Source organism: Grampus griseus (genome assembly GCF_964374135.1).
Source record: "Grampus griseus genome assembly, chromosome: 7".
Classification (NCBI taxonomy): Eukaryota; Metazoa; Chordata; class Mammalia; order Artiodactyla; family Delphinidae; genus Grampus; species Grampus griseus.
The window spans coordinates 18,513,549-18,532,063 of NC_139001.1; the positions used below are offsets into that span (position 1 = coordinate 18,513,549).

At 52.4% G+C, this 18,515-nt stretch overlaps 2 protein-coding genes across 4 annotated transcripts; one reads left to right on the top strand and one right to left on the bottom strand.

The window, feature by feature from the left end:
• Window positions 1-6,153: 6,153 nt before the first annotated feature.
• RETREG2 (reticulophagy regulator family member 2) lies at window positions 6,154-11,297 on the bottom strand (the record flags this gene model as incomplete). 2 transcript variants are annotated; one of them, XM_082658135.1, is made up of 9 exons in its annotated part: window positions 6,154-7,642; window positions 7,895-8,030; window positions 8,185-8,279; window positions 8,440-8,583; window positions 8,887-8,971; window positions 9,378-9,513; window positions 9,874-9,904; window positions 10,626-10,732; window positions 11,017-11,297. In XM_082658135.1, 9 exons carry the CDS (start codon window positions 11,295-11,297, stop codon window positions 7,029-7,031), a joined length of 1,629 nt encoding a protein of 542 aa, XP_082514261.1. In that variant the 3' UTR covers window positions 6,154-7,028. The 2 variants fall into 2 exon arrangements, with proteins under 2 accessions (XP_082514261.1, XP_082514262.1); XM_082658136.1 differs by lacking the exon at window positions 11,017-11,297 and having other exon boundaries at window positions 9,378-9,425; window positions 10,626-10,642.
• Window positions 11,298-11,855: 558 nt separating this feature from the next.
• On the top strand, window positions 11,856-17,785 carry CNPPD1 (cyclin Pas1/PHO80 domain containing 1). Of its 2 annotated transcripts, XM_082658149.1 has the most exons (9): window positions 11,856-11,971; window positions 13,089-13,176; window positions 13,629-13,737; window positions 14,293-14,374; window positions 14,539-14,659; window positions 14,745-14,873; window positions 15,799-15,860; window positions 16,228-16,345; window positions 16,580-17,785. In XM_082658149.1, the coding sequence occupies exons 2-9, from the start codon at window positions 13,108-13,110 to the stop codon at window positions 17,123-17,125; spliced, it is 1,236 nt and encodes a 411-aa protein (XP_082514275.1). In that variant the 5' UTR covers window positions 11,856-11,971; window positions 13,089-13,107; the 3' UTR covers window positions 17,126-17,785. The 2 variants fall into 2 exon arrangements, with proteins under 2 accessions (XP_082514275.1, XP_082514274.1); XM_082658148.1 differs by lacking the exon at window positions 11,856-11,971 and having other exon boundaries at window positions 12,947-13,176.
• The last annotated feature ends 730 nt before the right edge of the window (window positions 17,786-18,515 follow it).

Sequence of the window (18,515 nt, forward strand, 5' to 3'; positions counted from 1 at the left end):
CAGAATGTTTTAACTGTCAGAGACCCCAAAGGCCACAAGAGAGAATGAAGCCCTCACAGTTTCCCTTGTCTCAGGCAAAACTTTTCCTGACTGGTAGGTTATAGTCCAGATTAAGCTATAACCTACCTGACTGGTAGGTTATAGTTCTGACTGGTAGGTTATAGTCCAGATTAACCTACCTATAGGTAGGTTAAGTCCATGCTGATCAGCAGCCTAGGAGCTTCCCAAGATTTAAAAGGATGATGAACAGACCAAAGCCACTACCTCCTGCTACATAGTGTGGACGTAGGTTCCTTGCTTCCGAATAAGGGAATAAAGGAGAACATTGAGAGAAATCCAGTAACACTTTCCACGTTGAACAAGCTGTGTCAGAAGATATCAACTAGCAATTGAGCATTGCTTAAGTCTCTTTGATTGTAGACCAACAAAGCACACGCAGACCTGCTAAGCAGCTTTGTGCTTCAGCTGTGGGAAGCTGAGCTGCAGCCTCCCACAGGAAAAGGAGAAATGGGCTCCTCTACAAATCAGCAGGTGCAGTCACGGCCAGACACCTCTTATCTCAGCTTCAGCAGGTTTAAAGCAGACAAGGTCAACGTGAGGATGCCAGCAAGGATGTCTTGGGCCCAATTCTACTCAAATTTTAGTTTAATGGTATCTGTTTAGTTTCGTGGTTTTCCTCCTCCTCAAATGACTCTTAGAGAAACAGTGCATACTGAAAGGGAAAGGAAAACCGTTTTGCTAACTGTCCTGTCCTACTATTACTCATCTCTTAGTTTATTTAATCCCCCATGAAAACCTTTTGAAGTGGATATTATGTATTCCCCTTTTGAAGATAAGAAGACTGAGACTGAGAGAGATGAAGTTACTTGCCTTTGGAGATGGGATCTGGACCCAGGTTTGTGCATTGCCTTAAGTCCCGTGTTCTTTCACTATACAACATTGCCTCCCCCAAATCGACTCTATAACCTCCTCAGCAACTGAAAAGAAGAATCTTAAGTGGTGGTTTTCTCAGAGTGTGGAAAATCCCAAATCTCTCCATGGGTTATCAATAATCAAACACCCTTTCAGAGCAAGGTACTATTTAAATATCTAAATATGACTATTTAAATAACCAGGTGTGGAAGCTCTTTGATTGGAACTGACTTCAGACCCCAGGAGAGACCAGCATGGCTCTGCCTTCACTGAGGTCTGCCTTGCTTTCTCAGGTACGTGATACACAATCTTTGTGACAATATTCAGTCCCTTGTCCTGAAGTGCCCTAGCTCTCCTGTGGATTAATTATAGACCTAGTTTAGGCGCATAGTTCAAATTCATATGATTTTATAGGTCACACAGTGATTTCACATGTATCTGATTCAACCCACTAAATATTGACCAAGTTTTATCAGATGTTATACTAGGCCCTGGGCATAGAGGTGAATAACTTATGGCCTCTACCCCATAGTTGTTCAATGTCCAGAGGGGTAAGGGGATAGTGGGGGAGAGGGTGCTACTGGCATCTAATGGGTGGAGGCCAAGGATGATGCAGCTAAACATTCGACAATGAACAGGACAGCCCCTATCACCACCAAAAAATAATTATCTGGCTCAAGGGGCTTCCCTGGTGGCGCAGTGGCTAAGAATCCACCTGCCAACACGGGACACGGACGGGTTCGAGCCCTGGTCCGGGAAGATCCCACATGCCGCGGAGCAACTAAGCCCGTGGGCCAAAACTACTGAGTCTGTGCTCTAGAGCCCGTGAGCCACAACTACTGAAGCCCATGTGCCACAACTATTGAAGCCTGCACACCTAGAGCCCGTGCTCCTCAACAAGAGAAGCCATTGCAATGAGAAGCCCTCACACTTTGGGCAAGCCATTTTACCTCACTAAGCCTCAGTTTCCTCATCTGTAAAATGGGGAAGGGGTCCTACATCCAAGCATGATGGTGAAGATTACAAAACTGATACATGTAAAGCACTCAGATCTACGACTAACATATACTAAATTATCTAACATATGTGTATTGTTAGTTGTTTAACTGTGTATATTATTCATTATTACTAAATTTGTTCATTTTCCATGTGTTGATACATTGTCTTTATTTTTTATAATGGGTAGATTGCCAGTCCAAATTCTTGAATATAATTTCCAGATAAGCTTGGTGTCGTGGTTTTAAAATATGTCCATAAGAGAACTCCCTGGTGGTCTAGTGGTTAGAACTAGTGGTTTCACTGCCATGACCCGGGTTCAATTCCTGGTCAGGGAAGTAAGATCCACAAGCAGTGCAGCCAAAAAAAAAGTCCACAAATTTTTTTCTACTTTTCCCTTAAAGAGCTTGGGCTGGACTCAGTGACTTGCTTCTAATGTATAGAATACAGTGGAAGTGATGGAGTGTGACTTTTGACACTAGGTCATAAAAAGCACTGTGGCTTTCTTCTTGCTCTCTTGGACCACTTGCTCTAGGGAAGGAAGCTGTCATGTCGTGATGACACTCAAGGAGCCATAGGAAGAGGTCAGTGTGATGAGGAACTGAGGCCTCTTGTCAACAGCTATCTATCCATAAACACATACGCCTCTGTACTCCATACACCGTACTCATATGAAGATTCTACGTGATATGTGGAAAAACAGCAGTATACTGAGGGAGCACTAGGAGAGCAGGTCTGCTATGGGGGGCGGGGTGGGTGATGTGGAACATCAGGGAAGGCTTCGAAAATGGAACGTGGTCTGAAGTACATCTTAAAAGACAAGTGAAATGTTTAGCAGCTGGAGGGATGAGGGGTGTGGGTGTAGAGCAGGGGTGGAGGAGGGCAGTGCAGCTGAGCCAAGGAAAGAATCTGTCTGGGGTTGATGCTGTAGTGTAAAGAGCAAGCCAGGGCAAGGGCAGATCTCAGAAGACTTCTTTTTTTTTCATAAATTAATTGAAATTATTTTTTAAAATATTTATTTGGTTGCGTCGGGTATTCGTTGTGGCATGCGAACTCGTAGTTGAGGCATGCACGTGGGATCTAGTTCCCAGACCAGGGATCAAGACTGGGCCCCCTGGGCTTCCCTGGTGGCGCAGTGGTTGAGAGTCCGCCTGCCGATGCAGGGGACACGGGGTCGTGACCCGATCCGGGAGGATCCCACATGCCGCGGAGCGGCTGGGCCCGTGAGCCATGGCCGCTGAGCCTGCGCGTCCGGAGCCTGTGGTCCGCAGCGGGAGGGGCCCCAGCAGTGAGAGGCCCGCGTACCGCAAAAAAAAAAACAAAAGAACTGGGCCCCCTGCATTGGGAGCGCAGAGTCTTACCCACTGAGCCACCAGGGAAGTCCCTTAGAAGGCTTGTTAACCATATCAGGGAGCTTGAATGATACCTTGTAGGAGGAGAGCCTTGATTACTATTAGATAGCAGAAAGCTCACCCAATTTGTATTTTTAACTTATTTAGCTCCTTTTTTGGGCATAAATTTCGGCGGGGGTCAAGAGTGTGGGCAGGGAAACTGCTGCATTGGGCCAAGTGAGAGATGAGGAGGTTGTGAATCAGGGCTGTGAGAGGGCTGAATCAAGAAATAATTAGGACACCCAATTAGCAGCAACTCCACACCCAACTCTGGGTGTGGGATGAGAGAAAAGCAGACCTTCCGAGCTGGTGGTGACGACAAGCATGATAGTAAATACAGAAAAAGCCTATCTGTGTAGGGGAGTAGTGGGGTGGAATGCAGAGTGGAAAGAGCATGGGTTCAGTTTTTGTTATGTTGAGCAAAAGGTGCTCGTGGGACATTCAAGTGGAGATGCTTAGTCGGAAGTTCTGGGAAAGGAGCTAAGATTTAGAAGTCATCAGCATGAGTGGAAACTGAATGGGTGAACAAGTGAAATTGCCCAGGCAGACTGCAAGGAAAAAGTGAGCCAGTGATAGACGCAGTGAAAAACCAACATTTAAGGGAGCAGGAGGAGGAAGTCCAAGAGACTTTAGTTGGACACGAAAAGCAAAACAACATGGTGATATACTGGCCTTGCATGATGGAAAATTCTTATACTCTGTCCTTGCTCTTTGTACTTTTTTTTTTTTTTTTTTTGCGGTACGCAGGCCTCTCACTGTTGTGGTCTCTCCCATTGCGGACCACAGGCTCCGGAAGCGCAGGCTCCGCGGCCATGGCCCACGGGCCCAGCCGCTCCGCGGCATGTGGGATCTTTCCAGACCGGGGCACGAACCCGTGTCCCCTGCATCGGCAGGCGGACTCTCAACCACTGCGCCACCAGGGAAGCCCGATCTTTGTACTTTTAAAGATCATTTAAATCTGTTTTGCAAAATCTCTGACCAGAAAAACAAATTCTGCCTACACTATTATTAATCAAACTCTTCTCAAAGATTTAATTTCTGCCCTCTGCAGTACTACAGATAACCCTGCAAAGTTTGACGGCAGCTAACGTGACTTACTTCAGCATTCCCTTCTTGGCTTGAACGTTGTTACTTCACAGTTCCCCATACGCTCCACGTGATGACATTTTCAGCCTTCATCTCTGGTGATCCTCTTCTGGCACTCTGCTATTTGCCAACTTGTCCACAAGCATAGCAAGCCATCCTCTGGAAGTAGTCTAACTTGTGCACAGTACACTCTAGGTATTATATTCTTTCCAGTAATGCAGCCTAAAATTAAGTTTAGGAGCAGCAACATTACACTATTAGCTGTTTGAATGTGTAGTTAACTAAAGTGCACTGCCCTCCCCCTGCAAACATAAACATGTAACCAACCCTTTTTCCCCCAGCCTGTACTTCATTTTTTTCTTTAGCCTAACTGTAGTTTTCACATTTCTGCTCATTTTTCTTTCACTCATATGAAAAGCTTTCTTCTTGTCTCTTTCATCATGGGGCAGGAAATGGCCAGGACGCCTGATAATAAAAAGTTGTAGACAAACATATAGCAACCATCAGACCAAGGCAAGTGTCAAGAATGGACTCTCATGCAACTCCAAACATATGGTTAATGTTTTGACCCAACTACAGGCTTCTGGCTCTATCTTCAAGCTGCAAGTTTAACAAGGAAATAGTTTATGGGTGGGGCAGACGGCAGCCATTGTTTTTCTGATTAATTCTACTTTTCCTGAATTGCCTGTTTGATGATTATAACTGTTTTCTCATTCTCTTCAGAAGTTTCTCGATGATTACAAGTTCTTATGCCTTCAGTGACAAAAGACAGGGAGGGCCATTGAAACCCTGAGTCTTTCAGGCAAATGTAAAACAAATGGAAAAGAAAAATTTCTCACACGCTTAAGAGAGATGCAGCACAGAAGTCAACCTCAAAAAGCCAGGTAGCATTGCCATATGGTGTCTCCAGCTGAAGGCCGAGCATGTGAACCCATAAAAAAGGCCATCTGCCCAGTTCTGGGCTTTCCTTTAACGTTGTTCTCCCCCAAAGAGCAAGGATTGTTAAGAGACCACTCTTTGTGAAGCTGAGATAGTATGCAGATTGGTGCTCTATCATTCCCACGCCCTGAGCATCTTCCCATTTGCGCCCTACTAATGGACAGGGGCTTCCTGTTCCAGGGTGATTGCTGGAGCCAGACTGCTTGGGTTTGGATTCTGGCTCCACCACGTACTAAGGCCGTGGCCTTGTGAAAGTCAACATCTGTAAAATGAAATAACAGTGTCTATTATCTTAGGGTCATGAGGGAAAAACGAGTTAATATAAATCACCTAGAGGAGTGCCAAGCACATATCTTGCGTTCAATTAGCACTAGACACCATTTCTTTAACGTTCCTGGGCCTGGAATCACTTTTAATACAGGTATAGGTCCCGCTTGTTTGGTTCTCCCAGGATAGATAAATGAGGACCGAAGGAGTTAATTGTCAGCACGTAGACGAGTAAGGACTTCTTGACAGTGTTAAGGTTGTGGGCAAAACTGTAGAAAACAACTGTTATGGTCCCAAATTTCTACTGACTGGGAAGCCAAAGCAATTTCCTCCTGCATACAATTTATTTGGACGTGCTCAATCTCACCAAGTATATCACAGCATCAGAGAACACGGCTAAGGGCAGGTTACTTACGTCTGTCAGGGTAAATCCTTGCTTCTTGCCTTGTTTTGCACGAAGGTAAATAAACAGCCAGGAGCGAGGTGGGGGACAATGAAATAAGGGCAGAGCACAGAGTGAGGGCGATAGCTTACAGTGAGGCAGGCAGGCAGGCAGCAGCAGTTCTAGCCATCAATACTTTATTGTTCCAGTCAACACCTGCACAGATGTTACTGTCCAATTCCTGACCCTAGTAGGGGGTCCCACCACACTTGGACCATGGCCCAGAGAAGCAGGTCTCCTTATTCCTCCCTAAGATAGTAAGAAAGCCCCTCGCCCCACAAGACAGAGCTCCTGCTCACTAACGTAGTGCTGGCGCATGTGCTGTGGGATCCCTGCTCCCATCCTGCATTGGGAAAGGCTGGGATGAACCAGGGCAAGGGTGCAGTGGAGGATACACGGGCTACAGCGACTAAGTGCATAACTACTGACCTGACCCACCACCCCGGGCTTCGTCTGCACCTCCCAGACAGGAGCCTCCCTAAAGCTTTGCCGGGGCCTGCTGGGAAGGAGGAGCTGGCAAAGAGTGGGGATTGAGCTGCTAAGGACAGGACACAGCAGGGAAATAAAGCAGAGAGGAGCGTGGCACAGGAGAGAAAAATGATAAAGTGCCTGAACTAAACAACCAAGTGGGACACGAGGACAGAGCAGCACAGGTCCCTGAGGATAGGAGGAAAAAGAAAGGGACAGACCACCAGGGCTTGGGGCATCGTGGAATGAGACTAGAGTTGAGGCAGGGAAGCAAGTGGGAAGGACTCTTCTAGCCCTGTTCACATCCACTAACCCAAATGTAAAATTATTTACAAGCTTAAAACCAATCCCAGGTACTGTACCAGGCCCAGGACAGCAGGCAGGCAGGCAGGCAGAGGGCGGACTGGCTCCATCTGATAGCCAGCTTCCCCACATATTGCTCCTCCCCAGGGCAGTAGGGAAAGGAGGAAACAGTGACATCCCTAGCCAAGAAGCCCTACTGTGCCTGCAACTCCTTCCCCTGGGGTTCATGGCTCTGCCATGGCCTGAGCCTCTTGGGCTGACTGTACCAGAGACGGGGTATTGGGCCCTAGCGGGGGAGCATCAGCGGGCTCTGGGAATGTCTCTGGCCCCAACCCCAGCTCTGCATTCAGCTGCTCCAGCTCCCCCTGATCCAGCAATTCGAAGTCCTCAGTGGTGAGTGCCTCTTCTTCCTCGGGGGCAGGCAGGGGCTGGGGTGAGTCCTGGGGAAGAGGCGGGAGTACTGAGGGGGTAGGGGCCGGGTCATTTTCAGCAAGGCAAAGTAGGGGTGACAGGGCGCTAGGTGGAGTGATGAGATCACCACTCACTGCCTCTGGGCTCGGTGTCTCCACTGGTCCTCCAGGGGAGAGCATCACTCCATCTGTGGGAGACCCCGCCCCATTGAAGTGCGTGTTCACAAAGTGAAGGGGGGATGAGAGCCGAAGCAAGGTTTCCTTGGATGCCACATCTTCTTCCTCCTCCAAGTCCAAGTCTTGCCTTGAGAGGGCCTGAGGGGAGCCCAGCAGGTCTTCGGGAGGGGCCAGGTCTGTCTCCTCTCCCTCCCCCAGCTCCCGACTCAGGGCCTCCTCTGGCTCACTTGGCAGGCTCTGCTGGTCCAAATCTGGGCAGAAAACAAAGGGCCAGGAATGGGCCTGCTGTGCTGAGCAGCTGCAACAGGCCAATCGGCTCGAGGTTGAGAACTCAAGACATGGAAGGCTGGGCCAGGCCTTAGGCATTAAGGTCTTTCAGGAGTTTGGAGTAGAACTAGAGGATCAGCTCCCCACAGAAAACACTTATGGGGGCAACTGCCAGAGAGCACAGCCAGCATCCCACGACAGGGAACAGGAAGCTTGGAGGGGACAAAGGACCATACCCTCCGACACGTCAGTTAGTTGTGGAGTCGTCGCCCGGGATACGGAGAAGCCACCACTTTCCAAAATAGAAGCCTCCTCATCTGACAGCTCTGAGTCTGTAATGGCCAAAGCCAGGGCTGTTTTCTTCACATCCACCTGCAGGAGAACCAGGATGAATGTCACAGGCAAGGGGCTAAGAGAGCCCACTTTCCAGGAGCATCCCTGCCCCACCACCAACCCCCACCCCGTGGAGAGGTGGCTGCTCTAAAGCAGAGCAATTCTCCCCCAGCCCACCTCCCTTGGACCTCACCACTGGGGAGAAGCCAGCCAGTTCTGCCTCGCTCTCACTCTCTGTCTCCGCCAGTGGCTCATCACCTCCGGGGGGTGCATTCTTCCCCTGGCGCTCTAGAGAACCAAGAACAGCTGGGCAGTGACCAAGCAGCAACAGTGGTGGGGGACAAACACTGCCAAAGGTATGGAAGGTATCTAAATCCCAGGGCATTTCACAAGCTACAAGCCAAGGTCCTCCCCCATTCCCCCCTTCTGGGGCATGGGATCCCCTTACTCCTCTTGTCGTGTTTGTGATGCAGGGCATCAGCTTCCGCCTTCATGCTGTAGTCCAGCTGCATGAGCAGGGGCTCCAGACGAGTGTACATCCTCTGGATCAGCTCATGATAAACCACCAGGGGCCACAGCAGGATGCTCAGCACTGGGGGTTAGAGTGTCCACTCAGAGATCCCTAAGCCTATTTCCCAAGGGCCCTCATTCAACTGATGCTTAAACAGAAAAGGCTGAAGAAAGACAAAGTCCCTTCCTGAGGCTGTTCCAACTTCTTCCCACATCCACTGCCCTCCCCAGATGACTATTCCACTGTTACTAATACTATAGCATCCCCTGGAGGTCTCTGTAAATGGGTAACTGGGCAGACAGTGTACCATCCACCCCTGGGTCAGTCCATGGAAAGAAAACAAAGACAGGGCTTTGGAAAGGGGAGAGGTCAGACCCTACTCACAGACAATGTAGGAAATCATAATCCCCGGAACATAGTGTCCCAGCACAGCCAGCACAGCACAGCCAGAGCAGACGCGAGCACAGAACTGCAGAGGAGAGCACAGGATCTAAGAACTGTAGGCTGAGGTATGCGCTCCACTTATCTGGGTAAGAAATATTACTGCTCAGCTGGTGGAAGGAAGCGTATGCCCTCTAGGAATGCGGTGATCCAGTTTAGTCAAGTGGATGCCCAGGACCACCAACTAGGAAGTTTGCAACAAACATTACCAAACACCTATAATTCAAACTGGTCTCTCTCGGCAAGAAACCGTGTCAGAACGGCAGAAGCTTATTCTGCCTCCTGTACCAGACTGCTAGCTGTAAATCTTGCCTCAAGAAGGCACCAGGCCTTATCCTTCAGTCTCCAGCTGGGGAGTTCGAGTCACTCCTCCCCACCCCCGCCTCTATTTCTCCACAGCGTAGAGAACTGTTGTGTGATGTGGGGGAGGTTACCTGAGCTGGATTCTGCCTCTTGTACTGCAGCAGCTCCTGCAGGTGAATCTGGAAGGTGAGCCAGCTCTCAGCCAGGTATCTGCACAACTCGGGCACACTCAGCAGGTGCGGCCGGGCGCCTGACCCCGCACCCTCACTGGGGAGACATGACACGACCCCTGGAGGCCTCAGACACCAGCTTCCTAGGCACTCAAATCCCTCTGAGAATGTCAATGAGCTCTTTAGTCTAAGGAAGTGGACAACCCCACCTCCCAGAGGGAGGCCGTCTGGGTCCTGGGGAACAAAGCCCAGAGCTCCCAACCCTTTGCCCTGAAAGGAGCAGGCACACGAACACCGGCGCAAGAACCTGGGACCAAGCTTGTTACCAGTGCATTCACTATGCTGGGGCCTGTGCCTGCAGAAGCTGCAGTACTGCTATGCACTGTGGCGGTGAGACACTGGCACCAAAGCAAGACAGGGATTGGGCATTTGTCTTCAAGGGGTGGCCTGCACTCACCTGTCAGAGTGTGGCTCCTCTGGGGATGATGCTTTAGAGAGAGGAGGAAAACAAGTTATTGAGGTGTAGAGCTCTGGGAAACACTCCCTAAGCCAGAAACAGCTGCCCTTCCTCTGCAGTCCCAGAGTGCTTTTTTGAAATGCCATTTGCAGGCAGTATTACATTGTTGTCATTTGTATGTCTGTCTCCTTCTTTAGACTTTACCTTTTTCCACAATGGGAACGACATCTTATTCACGTTTACACCCCAAACAACTCACACACAGTCTGGCACCTAGTTACTCCAACATGTCAATTAAGTGAGTATGTAGACAACAAAAAACACAGGAAGAGCTAACGCTCCTATAGTTCCTATCATATATGAAGCCCTACCACAGGCACATAAAGTGAGTTCACTTCTTTATTCTCCACCTCCTTACGAAATAAGTTTTACAGTCCCTGTTTTATAGTTGAGGAAACAGGCAAACGCAAATCGGAGATCAAGTGACTCTTCCAAGGTCACATACAGGGTAAATGGGAGAGCAGGCAATGGAACCCAGGCCATCTGGCTGCAGAGTCCGCAGTCTTAACTACTACACACAATAACATTAATTTTGAGAAAGGGGAAATTATATTTCCCATCTGGGGAAGCAGTTGTGCTCTGGGAGGCAGGTGGCCTGCTGTACGCTCTCCTCACCATTCAACCCAGCCAGGTGAGTCAGGCACAAAGCAAGTGCTCAACGGGGCTTGCTGAATGAATGAAGTAACACTCACCTGAGATGTCAGGGAGGAAGCGAGGCTGCCAGAGATCCAACAGAAAATAGGCCAAAAGTGAGATGCTGAGTAGGAAGAAGGGCCGTAGGGAGGAAGAAGACAGCAACCTTAGGGAGAGACAGGCAGCTCAGCGGTGAGTGGGTGAGAGAGGCTCCCACATCCATCGCAAAGGCGGAAAAGCGCCCACTGATGGGGGAATGGGAACCTCCAGGCCTAACTCGACACCCGAAGACAGAGAAATGGGGCAACCCAGGCGGACGACGACCTTTAAAAAACAGCTGATGGGTCAGTCCCCCAGGACAAGCATCTTCCCCAGAAAGAGGAATCCGGGCTCTCCCGCCCCCGCTCTACCGCGCAGCCCGGCCCCGCCCCCCTCCTCCGCGGCCCTTACCAGAAGAGGCCGTTGAGCGCGGCCGCCGTGACCAGGCTGTGCAGCGGCTTCTCCCACACCAGCAGCCGCTGCGCTGCCGCCAGCACCGCCTCCCAGCCGCGGAGCCGCAGCCACAGAGCCGTGGCCAGGCGTCCCACCGCCTCGGCCGTGGCAGCCTCCTCCTCCGCCTCGCCGGTGGCCTCACCCATGCCTAGGCTCAGGCCCAGGCCGAGGCTCAGGCCCAGCCCCGAGCCCCCACCTGCGCCGGTGTTACCAGCGCCACCGCCACCGCCACTCGCCATGGCCCCGCCGCAGCCGCCGCCCAAGCCCGCGAGGAGCCAGGGCTGCGCGGCCGCCGCCGGGGGCGCGTCAGGCGGAAGGGGGCGCACGCAGCGGAGAAGGCCGCTGAGGCCGCGGACGGGCGTCACGTGACGGCGGAGCGACGACTCCGTCACGTGACATGCCCTAACCGCCGAGCTAGGGCGGCTGGAGCCTGCGCGCAGGAGGTTGCCGGTGACCCTGCTCCTACGCAGGTTCGTGTTTTGGCTGCGCCGAGCGGTGTCTGCCTCTTTCGGACGGAAGGACGGAAATCTCCGCCTTTACCCACCCCAGCCAATTTTCTTCTCCCTGTGTAGTCAGGGCGGCTAGGAAGGCTGGTCTTGGCCCGGTATTTCTGGCGTGATGCGGCCGACAGGGTCAGGGAGTGGGCTTCAGATGCCCAGTATACCCCGAGAGACCTGCTTCTGCTCTGGTAGGACGGCGACCGTTCCTTTACGCAACACTCGACGGTACTAGTCCTCCCAGTTCCCTCTCCTCAGCGAATAAACAAACAGCAGCGCCTGACTCGACAGACTCAAAAACAGCTCCAGCTATTAAGAGAAGTAGTTACCTTCCCATCTTTCTGTAAACTCTCCCGCCTTTACGCATGGAAAACTCCTTCCAGTCCCTTGCTTAAGCAAGAGATTGGGGTCTGGGGGTGAGTTTAAAAATAAAACCCTGTTTAGGTGCTGTTTACTCTTTGGGGGGCATGTTAACACCATTTGTTTTTGTTTTTTGCGGTACGCGGGCCTTTCACTGTTGTGGCCTCTCCCGTTGCGGAGCACAGGCTCCGGACGCGCAGGCTCAGCGGTCATGGCTCACGGGCCCAGCTGCTCCGCGGCACGTGGGATCTTCCCGGACCGGGGCACGAACCCGTGTCCCCTGCATCGGCAGGCGGACTCTCAACCACTCCCCCACCAGGGAAGCCAACACCATTTGTTGAGGCGTAAAATATAACAAGCGTTTTGTGTTTCCTTGAGATCACTTAATCTCTGCAATAATCCTACAGAATTCGTGTTTAATTAGGTCTAAAATTCCAAGCTGTACAAAAGGAAGATGTACAGCCAAAATTGCTCTTGCCTTTTGTACACAATTCACTACTGTTAAATTTTTGTGTACTCTTCCTGACGCTTTTTTATGTATATTATTCTGTGTGTGCGTATTATCTCCTCTTTAAAAAAACAACTGCTAGAAACTCCCTGTCCTGAGTCTTTGTTTTATTTACATCGGTATGAAAAGTTCAGCCGGGCTCGTTCATCCTCACTGCGCCATGGTCCCCTAAGAATTGTTCCGATTTCTCAGACGAGGGCACGCTGGGGCTCAGCGATACCAGGAATAATAGCCCGGCTCCTTCCCGGCGGTCGGGGCCGGCGGCTCGGGCCAGAGGGAGGCGGGAAGTCTCGGGCGCTGACTGGCCAGCGGCGCCCCCGCGGCCTCTAAACTCAGGGCAGACGCGCGGCGCGGCAAAGGCACAACACGCGCCTCGAAGCCGGGTCTTCTCTCCTGGGTGAGGTGGACGTCCTGGCCCTTGAGCTTCACTCCCCGAGTCCGGAGCCCAGATCCCGGGGCTGGGAGCCCGGAGCCCCGCCCGGAGCGGAACAGGAAGAGGCTCCCGCCTGCCCGGCCCCGCCTGTCGCCTCTGGCCAGTGGTGGGGGTTGCTCCACCGGCGAGGGTGGGGGCCAGCTTGAGGGAGGCCGGCGGGCAGGTGGACAGGCATTCAGGGGCGGTTCCGCGGCTCCCTTACAATTCGTTTCCTTTCCTTCCACCTTCGCAGGGCGGCGGCTGGCGGCGCGATGGACCTGGCCGGGCTCCTGCTGGACGAAGAAGGCACATTCTCCCTCACCGGCTTCCAGGACTTCACGGTGAGCGTGCGGCCCGCCCCCTCCCCTGCCTCCCCGCGCTTGGAGCCGGGACTCCGGGCGCTCCCGTCGGGGCCCGAGCGGGGCCGCGATCTCGCCTGATGGCTCTGCCGGGGAACCAGGCGGTAGTCGCTCTAACCGTGCCTACTCGAGGCCCTGGCTGCTTGGGCCCCGGGGGGTCAGCCGCGGGGTACAGGACTATGGAGTAGGAGGTGGCCAGCCGGGGCCTTTCTCAGAGAACTTCTCCTCCAGAGCCCTCAGCGAAGAGGATTCCACCCCCTGTGGACAGACTGCTATTGGCAAACAGTCCGGAGAATGCGGGGCTGGGTGGGGCATGGGCCGCGCTAGTGGTGAGGCAGGCCTCTCGTCAGGCACCCCCCTTCCAGCCGGGATCCACGATCTCCATCATATCCTTCCCTGCCCTTCGCTCTCCACCACCCTCCTGCCCTGTTCAGTTCCTCCCAGGACACCAGAAGCTGAGTGCTCGGATCCGAAGGAGACTCTACTATGGCTGGGACTGGGAAACTGATTGTAGCTTGGAGGAGCTCTCCAGCCCTGTGGCAGGTTAGACAGTGTTGTGCGAATGGGCCAACGAGAAGCCTGAAAATGGGGTTGTCAGTGGTCACCAAAATGACTCTAGGTGTACCCTGGGAACTGCACTGTCTCTTCATAGCTGGTGCATTTGATTGGTGTAAGCACTAGGTTTGTGTTTCACTTTTTTTTAAAAGCCTAGATGAGGAGGAGACATGGCTATTTTACAAGTCTATATCATTCTTTTTTTTTTTTCTATATCATTCTTGATTTGTATACCAGAAACTTTAAATTTTCCGAGGATACATGTCATATATTTCCGAAACAACGCATGTGTACCTTTTCAAATGAATTAGAGTAAAGAACAAATCTAGATAATTTCAGGTGACAGGGAAGTAAGCCTTCCTCCTGGAAGGAGCTGAAATTCAAACCTGGAATGGGCTTTTCGTCTCAGTGTGGGAGAATTCGATGTCTATTTTTTATTATGGTTCTGCCCCCAAGGCCTCAGATAATACAGTTTTGGGTGATAACAGTGGGGACAACTTTGGAGGAGTTGTTTGCTCACTGTTTTCCTTCTGCCCCCTGCAGACATCGCTGTGGAACTGCTCCAGAAGGCAGCCCCCAGTCCTATTCGCAGGCTTCAGAAGAAATATGTAGCCCATGTGTCCCGGTGAGCCTGCAATTGAGAGAGATGGAGTGAGAGTGTTTCGGCCCTAGAGAGAGGGGAACGGTTATCTCTAAGGAGAAGTTGTAAAGATACAGGGATGAGCATCATAAGACTTACAAGAGCTGAAAGACCCTTGGGTTTAATTACTAATCCTTTTCGCCACCCAGGGAGGCATGCATTTCCCCGTGTGCTATGATGCTAGCTCTGGTGTACATTGAGCGGCTCCGGCATCGAAACCCAGACTACCTACAGCATGTGTCATCGTCTGACTTGTTCCTGATCTCCATGGTAAGATGCCCTCTTGCCTTCATCTCTCTGGTGAGCCGGGAGCCCGGTGTGAGCTCTACTGACACCACCTCTGGTTCCTCTGCAGATGGTGGCCAGTAAGTACCTCTATGATGAAGGGGAGGAGGAGGAAGTCTTCAGTGATGAATGGGGAGCTGCTGGGGGTGTGGCCGTGCCCACTCTCAATGCCCTGGAGAGGGGTTTCCTGAGTGCCATGGTGAGTAACTATTCTCTCTCGCTCTGTTTTCCTGGCCCATCTTTATATTCCTTTCATCCTTTGTCTTTTATCTCCCAGCTTTCTGCTGTCTCTTCATTTCTCTTTTTGCTTGTCCTCCCTGTGCCTTCCCTTGTTACTGTCTTCCCTTCTAGCTTTTCTGGAATAAGCACACCCTTTGGAGGTTCCTGGCATGGTGAAGCCAGAAATGGAGCATCCCTCATCACCAATCCTCCAGGCACCACAGGGGACACTCTGGGCCAGAGCTTATCTTACTGTGCTCTGATTATTTGCTCCCTATGAGTATGGACCATCCTCAAGAATACTTTTTCCCCTTGCTTTTAATGGAGGCTGCAATATGAAACCAGATATGTGGTGACTAAGTAAGTTAATACGTAAAAGCTTTTGGAACAGGACTTCTCTGGTGGTGCAGTGGTTAAGAATCCACCTGCCAGTGCAGGGGACACGGGTTCGAGCCCTGGTCCAGGAAGATCCCACGTGCCACAGAGCAGCTAAGCCCGTGTGCCACACCTACTGAGCCTGCGCTCTAGAGCCCATGAACCACAACTACTGAGCCCGCGTGCCACAACTACTGAAGCCCGCGTGCCCAGAGCCCGTGCTCCGCAACAGAGAAGCCACCGCAGTGAGAAGCCCACGCATTGCCACGAAGAGTAGCCCCTGCTCGCCACAACTAGAGAAAGCCCGTGCGCGGCAATGAAGACCTAATGCAGCCAAAAATAAATAAATAAATACATATTAAAAAAATAAAATAAAATAAAAACTTCTGGAACAGTATCTGGCACACAGTAAGAGCCAAGTGTTACCCGTAGCAGTGGTTGTACTTGCTCCTCTGGGTCTGGTTATTAATTGACTGTGACTGTGGCTCATATCCAAGCCTGGTTCGACGCTCTTCTCTTCCTACCCACAGGATTGGCGTCTCTACACTGACCCTCGGGAGATCTTTGAGGTGCTGAGCTGGCTGGAGAGCTGGTAGGTTCCAGGATTTAGGAAGAGGTCGAGGGATCTGGGGGGAGGCTTCAGCCATAGGAGCTAAACAGAGATGAGGGTGTGTGTAACTGGGGGAGAGAGAAGACGGGAAAAAGAATCGCCCAAGGTAGTGGTTCCCAAAGCTGTCTGCGGTCCTCTTTGTAATAACCTTTGGGAGGGTGGGAGAAGCTTATTTAAAATACAGATCTTTGTCTCATTCTCAGTTTCTGGATCAACGGGTAGTCTAGGAATCTGTACATTTAACAAGTTCCCTAGTGTTTTCTGGCGGGTCCCCAGGGGAAAGAGCGTGCCAGTGGGCCAGCTGCAGGAGGGTTGCAGACGCTCTCTGTCTTTTCTCCTCTTTGTGCAGCGTGGCTGAGCAGCAGGGCCGCCGGCGGGGCTGGTACACCTACACAGACCTGTGTGTGCTGCTGGAGCAGCCTGCCTGGCAGCTGGCCCTGGGCTCCCTCTGCCAGTGGCTGGCAAAGGTGAGGAGGGGTCAGGAAGGATAGGGAGCTTGAGCTGGCTGCGGTGTAGGGTGGGATGATGGAAAGCAAATACGGAAAGGCTCAGGAGATGAGGTTTGGGAGTAGAAGGTGATAGAGAGCTCTCACTTGAGTCCAGGTGTCCAGAAATAAGGGGTGGGCGTGTTAAGGACAGTGAGAAGCGGGTTTGGGGGAAGGGGATCTGGGCACTGACCTTTCTTAATCCCTCTCCTGCAGGTGTCCTGCCTGTTAGCTATGGCATATGTGAGCAGTGTGGCCCTGGCTGTGGCATCGATGGCCGTAATACACCAGTCCTTGGGGCAGTCCTGTAGCCCCCCACCTGGCCCCCCAGACCTTGGACTGGCCTCCAGGTGCCTTTCGGAACCCTGCATACCTGCTTCGGTGCCACGGTGCCTGCCTTCTCCTGCTAACGTCTCCAGCTGCCTGGAAGTCGACGTAGGGCCGCGTCCACTCTGGGGCAGCCTTCTGGCCTCACGGGCACCGCCACCATTGCCTCCCTCGGCTGGTCCGGCTCCTCTCGCTCTTCTCCACAGCTGCCCCCTTTGCCAGAAGCTCCAGAAGGACTCCCCAGCCTGCCGTACCTGCCACCACCCCAACCATACCGTCCCCACTGGGCCCCCCAGCCCCCGGTACCACTCCCACGGCCTGGCTCCCCCCTGGCCTTGGAGCCCGACGCCCCCGCTGCTCCCACAGCCCCAGCAGTGTTCCCTCTTCGGCATCATGGAACTGGCCCGCCTTAAGTCTTTCATTTTTCCAGGCTAGGTAGGGTTCTGAGGAACGCATTAAGAGGATTTGGGAGTCCCTGAGAACCTGGAGGAGCAAAGCGTGATCTGGGTTCTTGGCTGGTCCCCTGTCCTCCTGAGTGATGGAGCTTAAGGGCGTTGTGGGGCAGAAGGACTGAAGGTCACTTGCTCTTCCGTCCCTCAGTGGCTGGCTGATTGGCCAGGGCAGTGGTGGTGCTAGGAGAAGCTTCAGCTCAGCGACCAGGGGCGTGTCACAGGTGGACAGGGGAGGAGCCCCTGTCCCTCCATTTCCCCTGGGCTCTTTTAGACTTTTGAGTTTCCTAGGATGGGGGGAGGGAGGGAGGAAACATTGGCCATGGTCTATGTGATGTCCCTGATGCAGGAGAGGCAGGGACTGACAGGGCCACCCACGGTGGGAGCTGCTGCGGGCAGGCGGGGTGAGGGGGGAAACCCTCTCCTCACCCGTCCCTGGGACTTAGTCTAGAAGAGCCAGGGACTGCTGGGACCTGCAACCTGGCCCTTTCGTCTTCCACCCTTCTCTTCTTAGTCTCCCGCTCCTGGGCTTCCTTCTCTTCTGGTTCCTCTCCCGGGTGTTCTCTTCACAGGCCTCTCTGGCCACTGCTTTGTATCTGGGTTTTTCACGCTTTTTGTAGAACCAAGATTTCAATAAACAATTTCAGTCGCGTGGCTTGGACTTTTCCTTCTGCAGCAGCCCTCGAAGAACTCTCCTCCCCATATCTACCTTCTCAGCCTCCCTACTCCCTGATGCTATCATCTTGCAACTCATTCTCTCAGCCCCATTCCAGAACTTCCCTGTTGTTTGATGGCCATAGGCTCCCATATCAAGCTTCTCCCTCATCCCTGCTCCCGGCACCCTGGGGCCTCAAGCACTGCTCGACTTGGATGCAGTGGGGCCCAGAAGGTGACTGCCACGCCAGGGGGTCGTAGCCCTGTCTGTCACAAGTTCTGATTGAGCACCGTCTTTGTGGATCCCTAAGCACTTCTTGTGGAGAGAGGCCAAGCCAAGTATCCAGCGGAGCCCAAGGGCACCTTATCTCTCCTGACATCCTTTCTGGTCTGACACGTGGTCGTCTTTCTGGTCTGACACGTTAGGTCGTCATTATTAAAGAGAAGACCAAGGCTGGGTTATCACTGGAAGAAGGAAAACCGAGCAGCCAGCTGGACTAAGGTTATCTGGGACCATGGAAGAAGATCCTCAGCAGGGGTGGTGCTGCTACCTAGGGTGCATCTTGGAAATTTATGGGGCTTTTTGTTTGTTTTTTGGCCGCACCGTGTGGCATGTGGGATCTCAGTTCCCCGACTAGGGATGGAGCCCATGCCCACTGCAGTAGAAGCATAGAGTCCTAACCATTGGACCACCGGGGAAGTCCCTATGGGACATTTTTTGA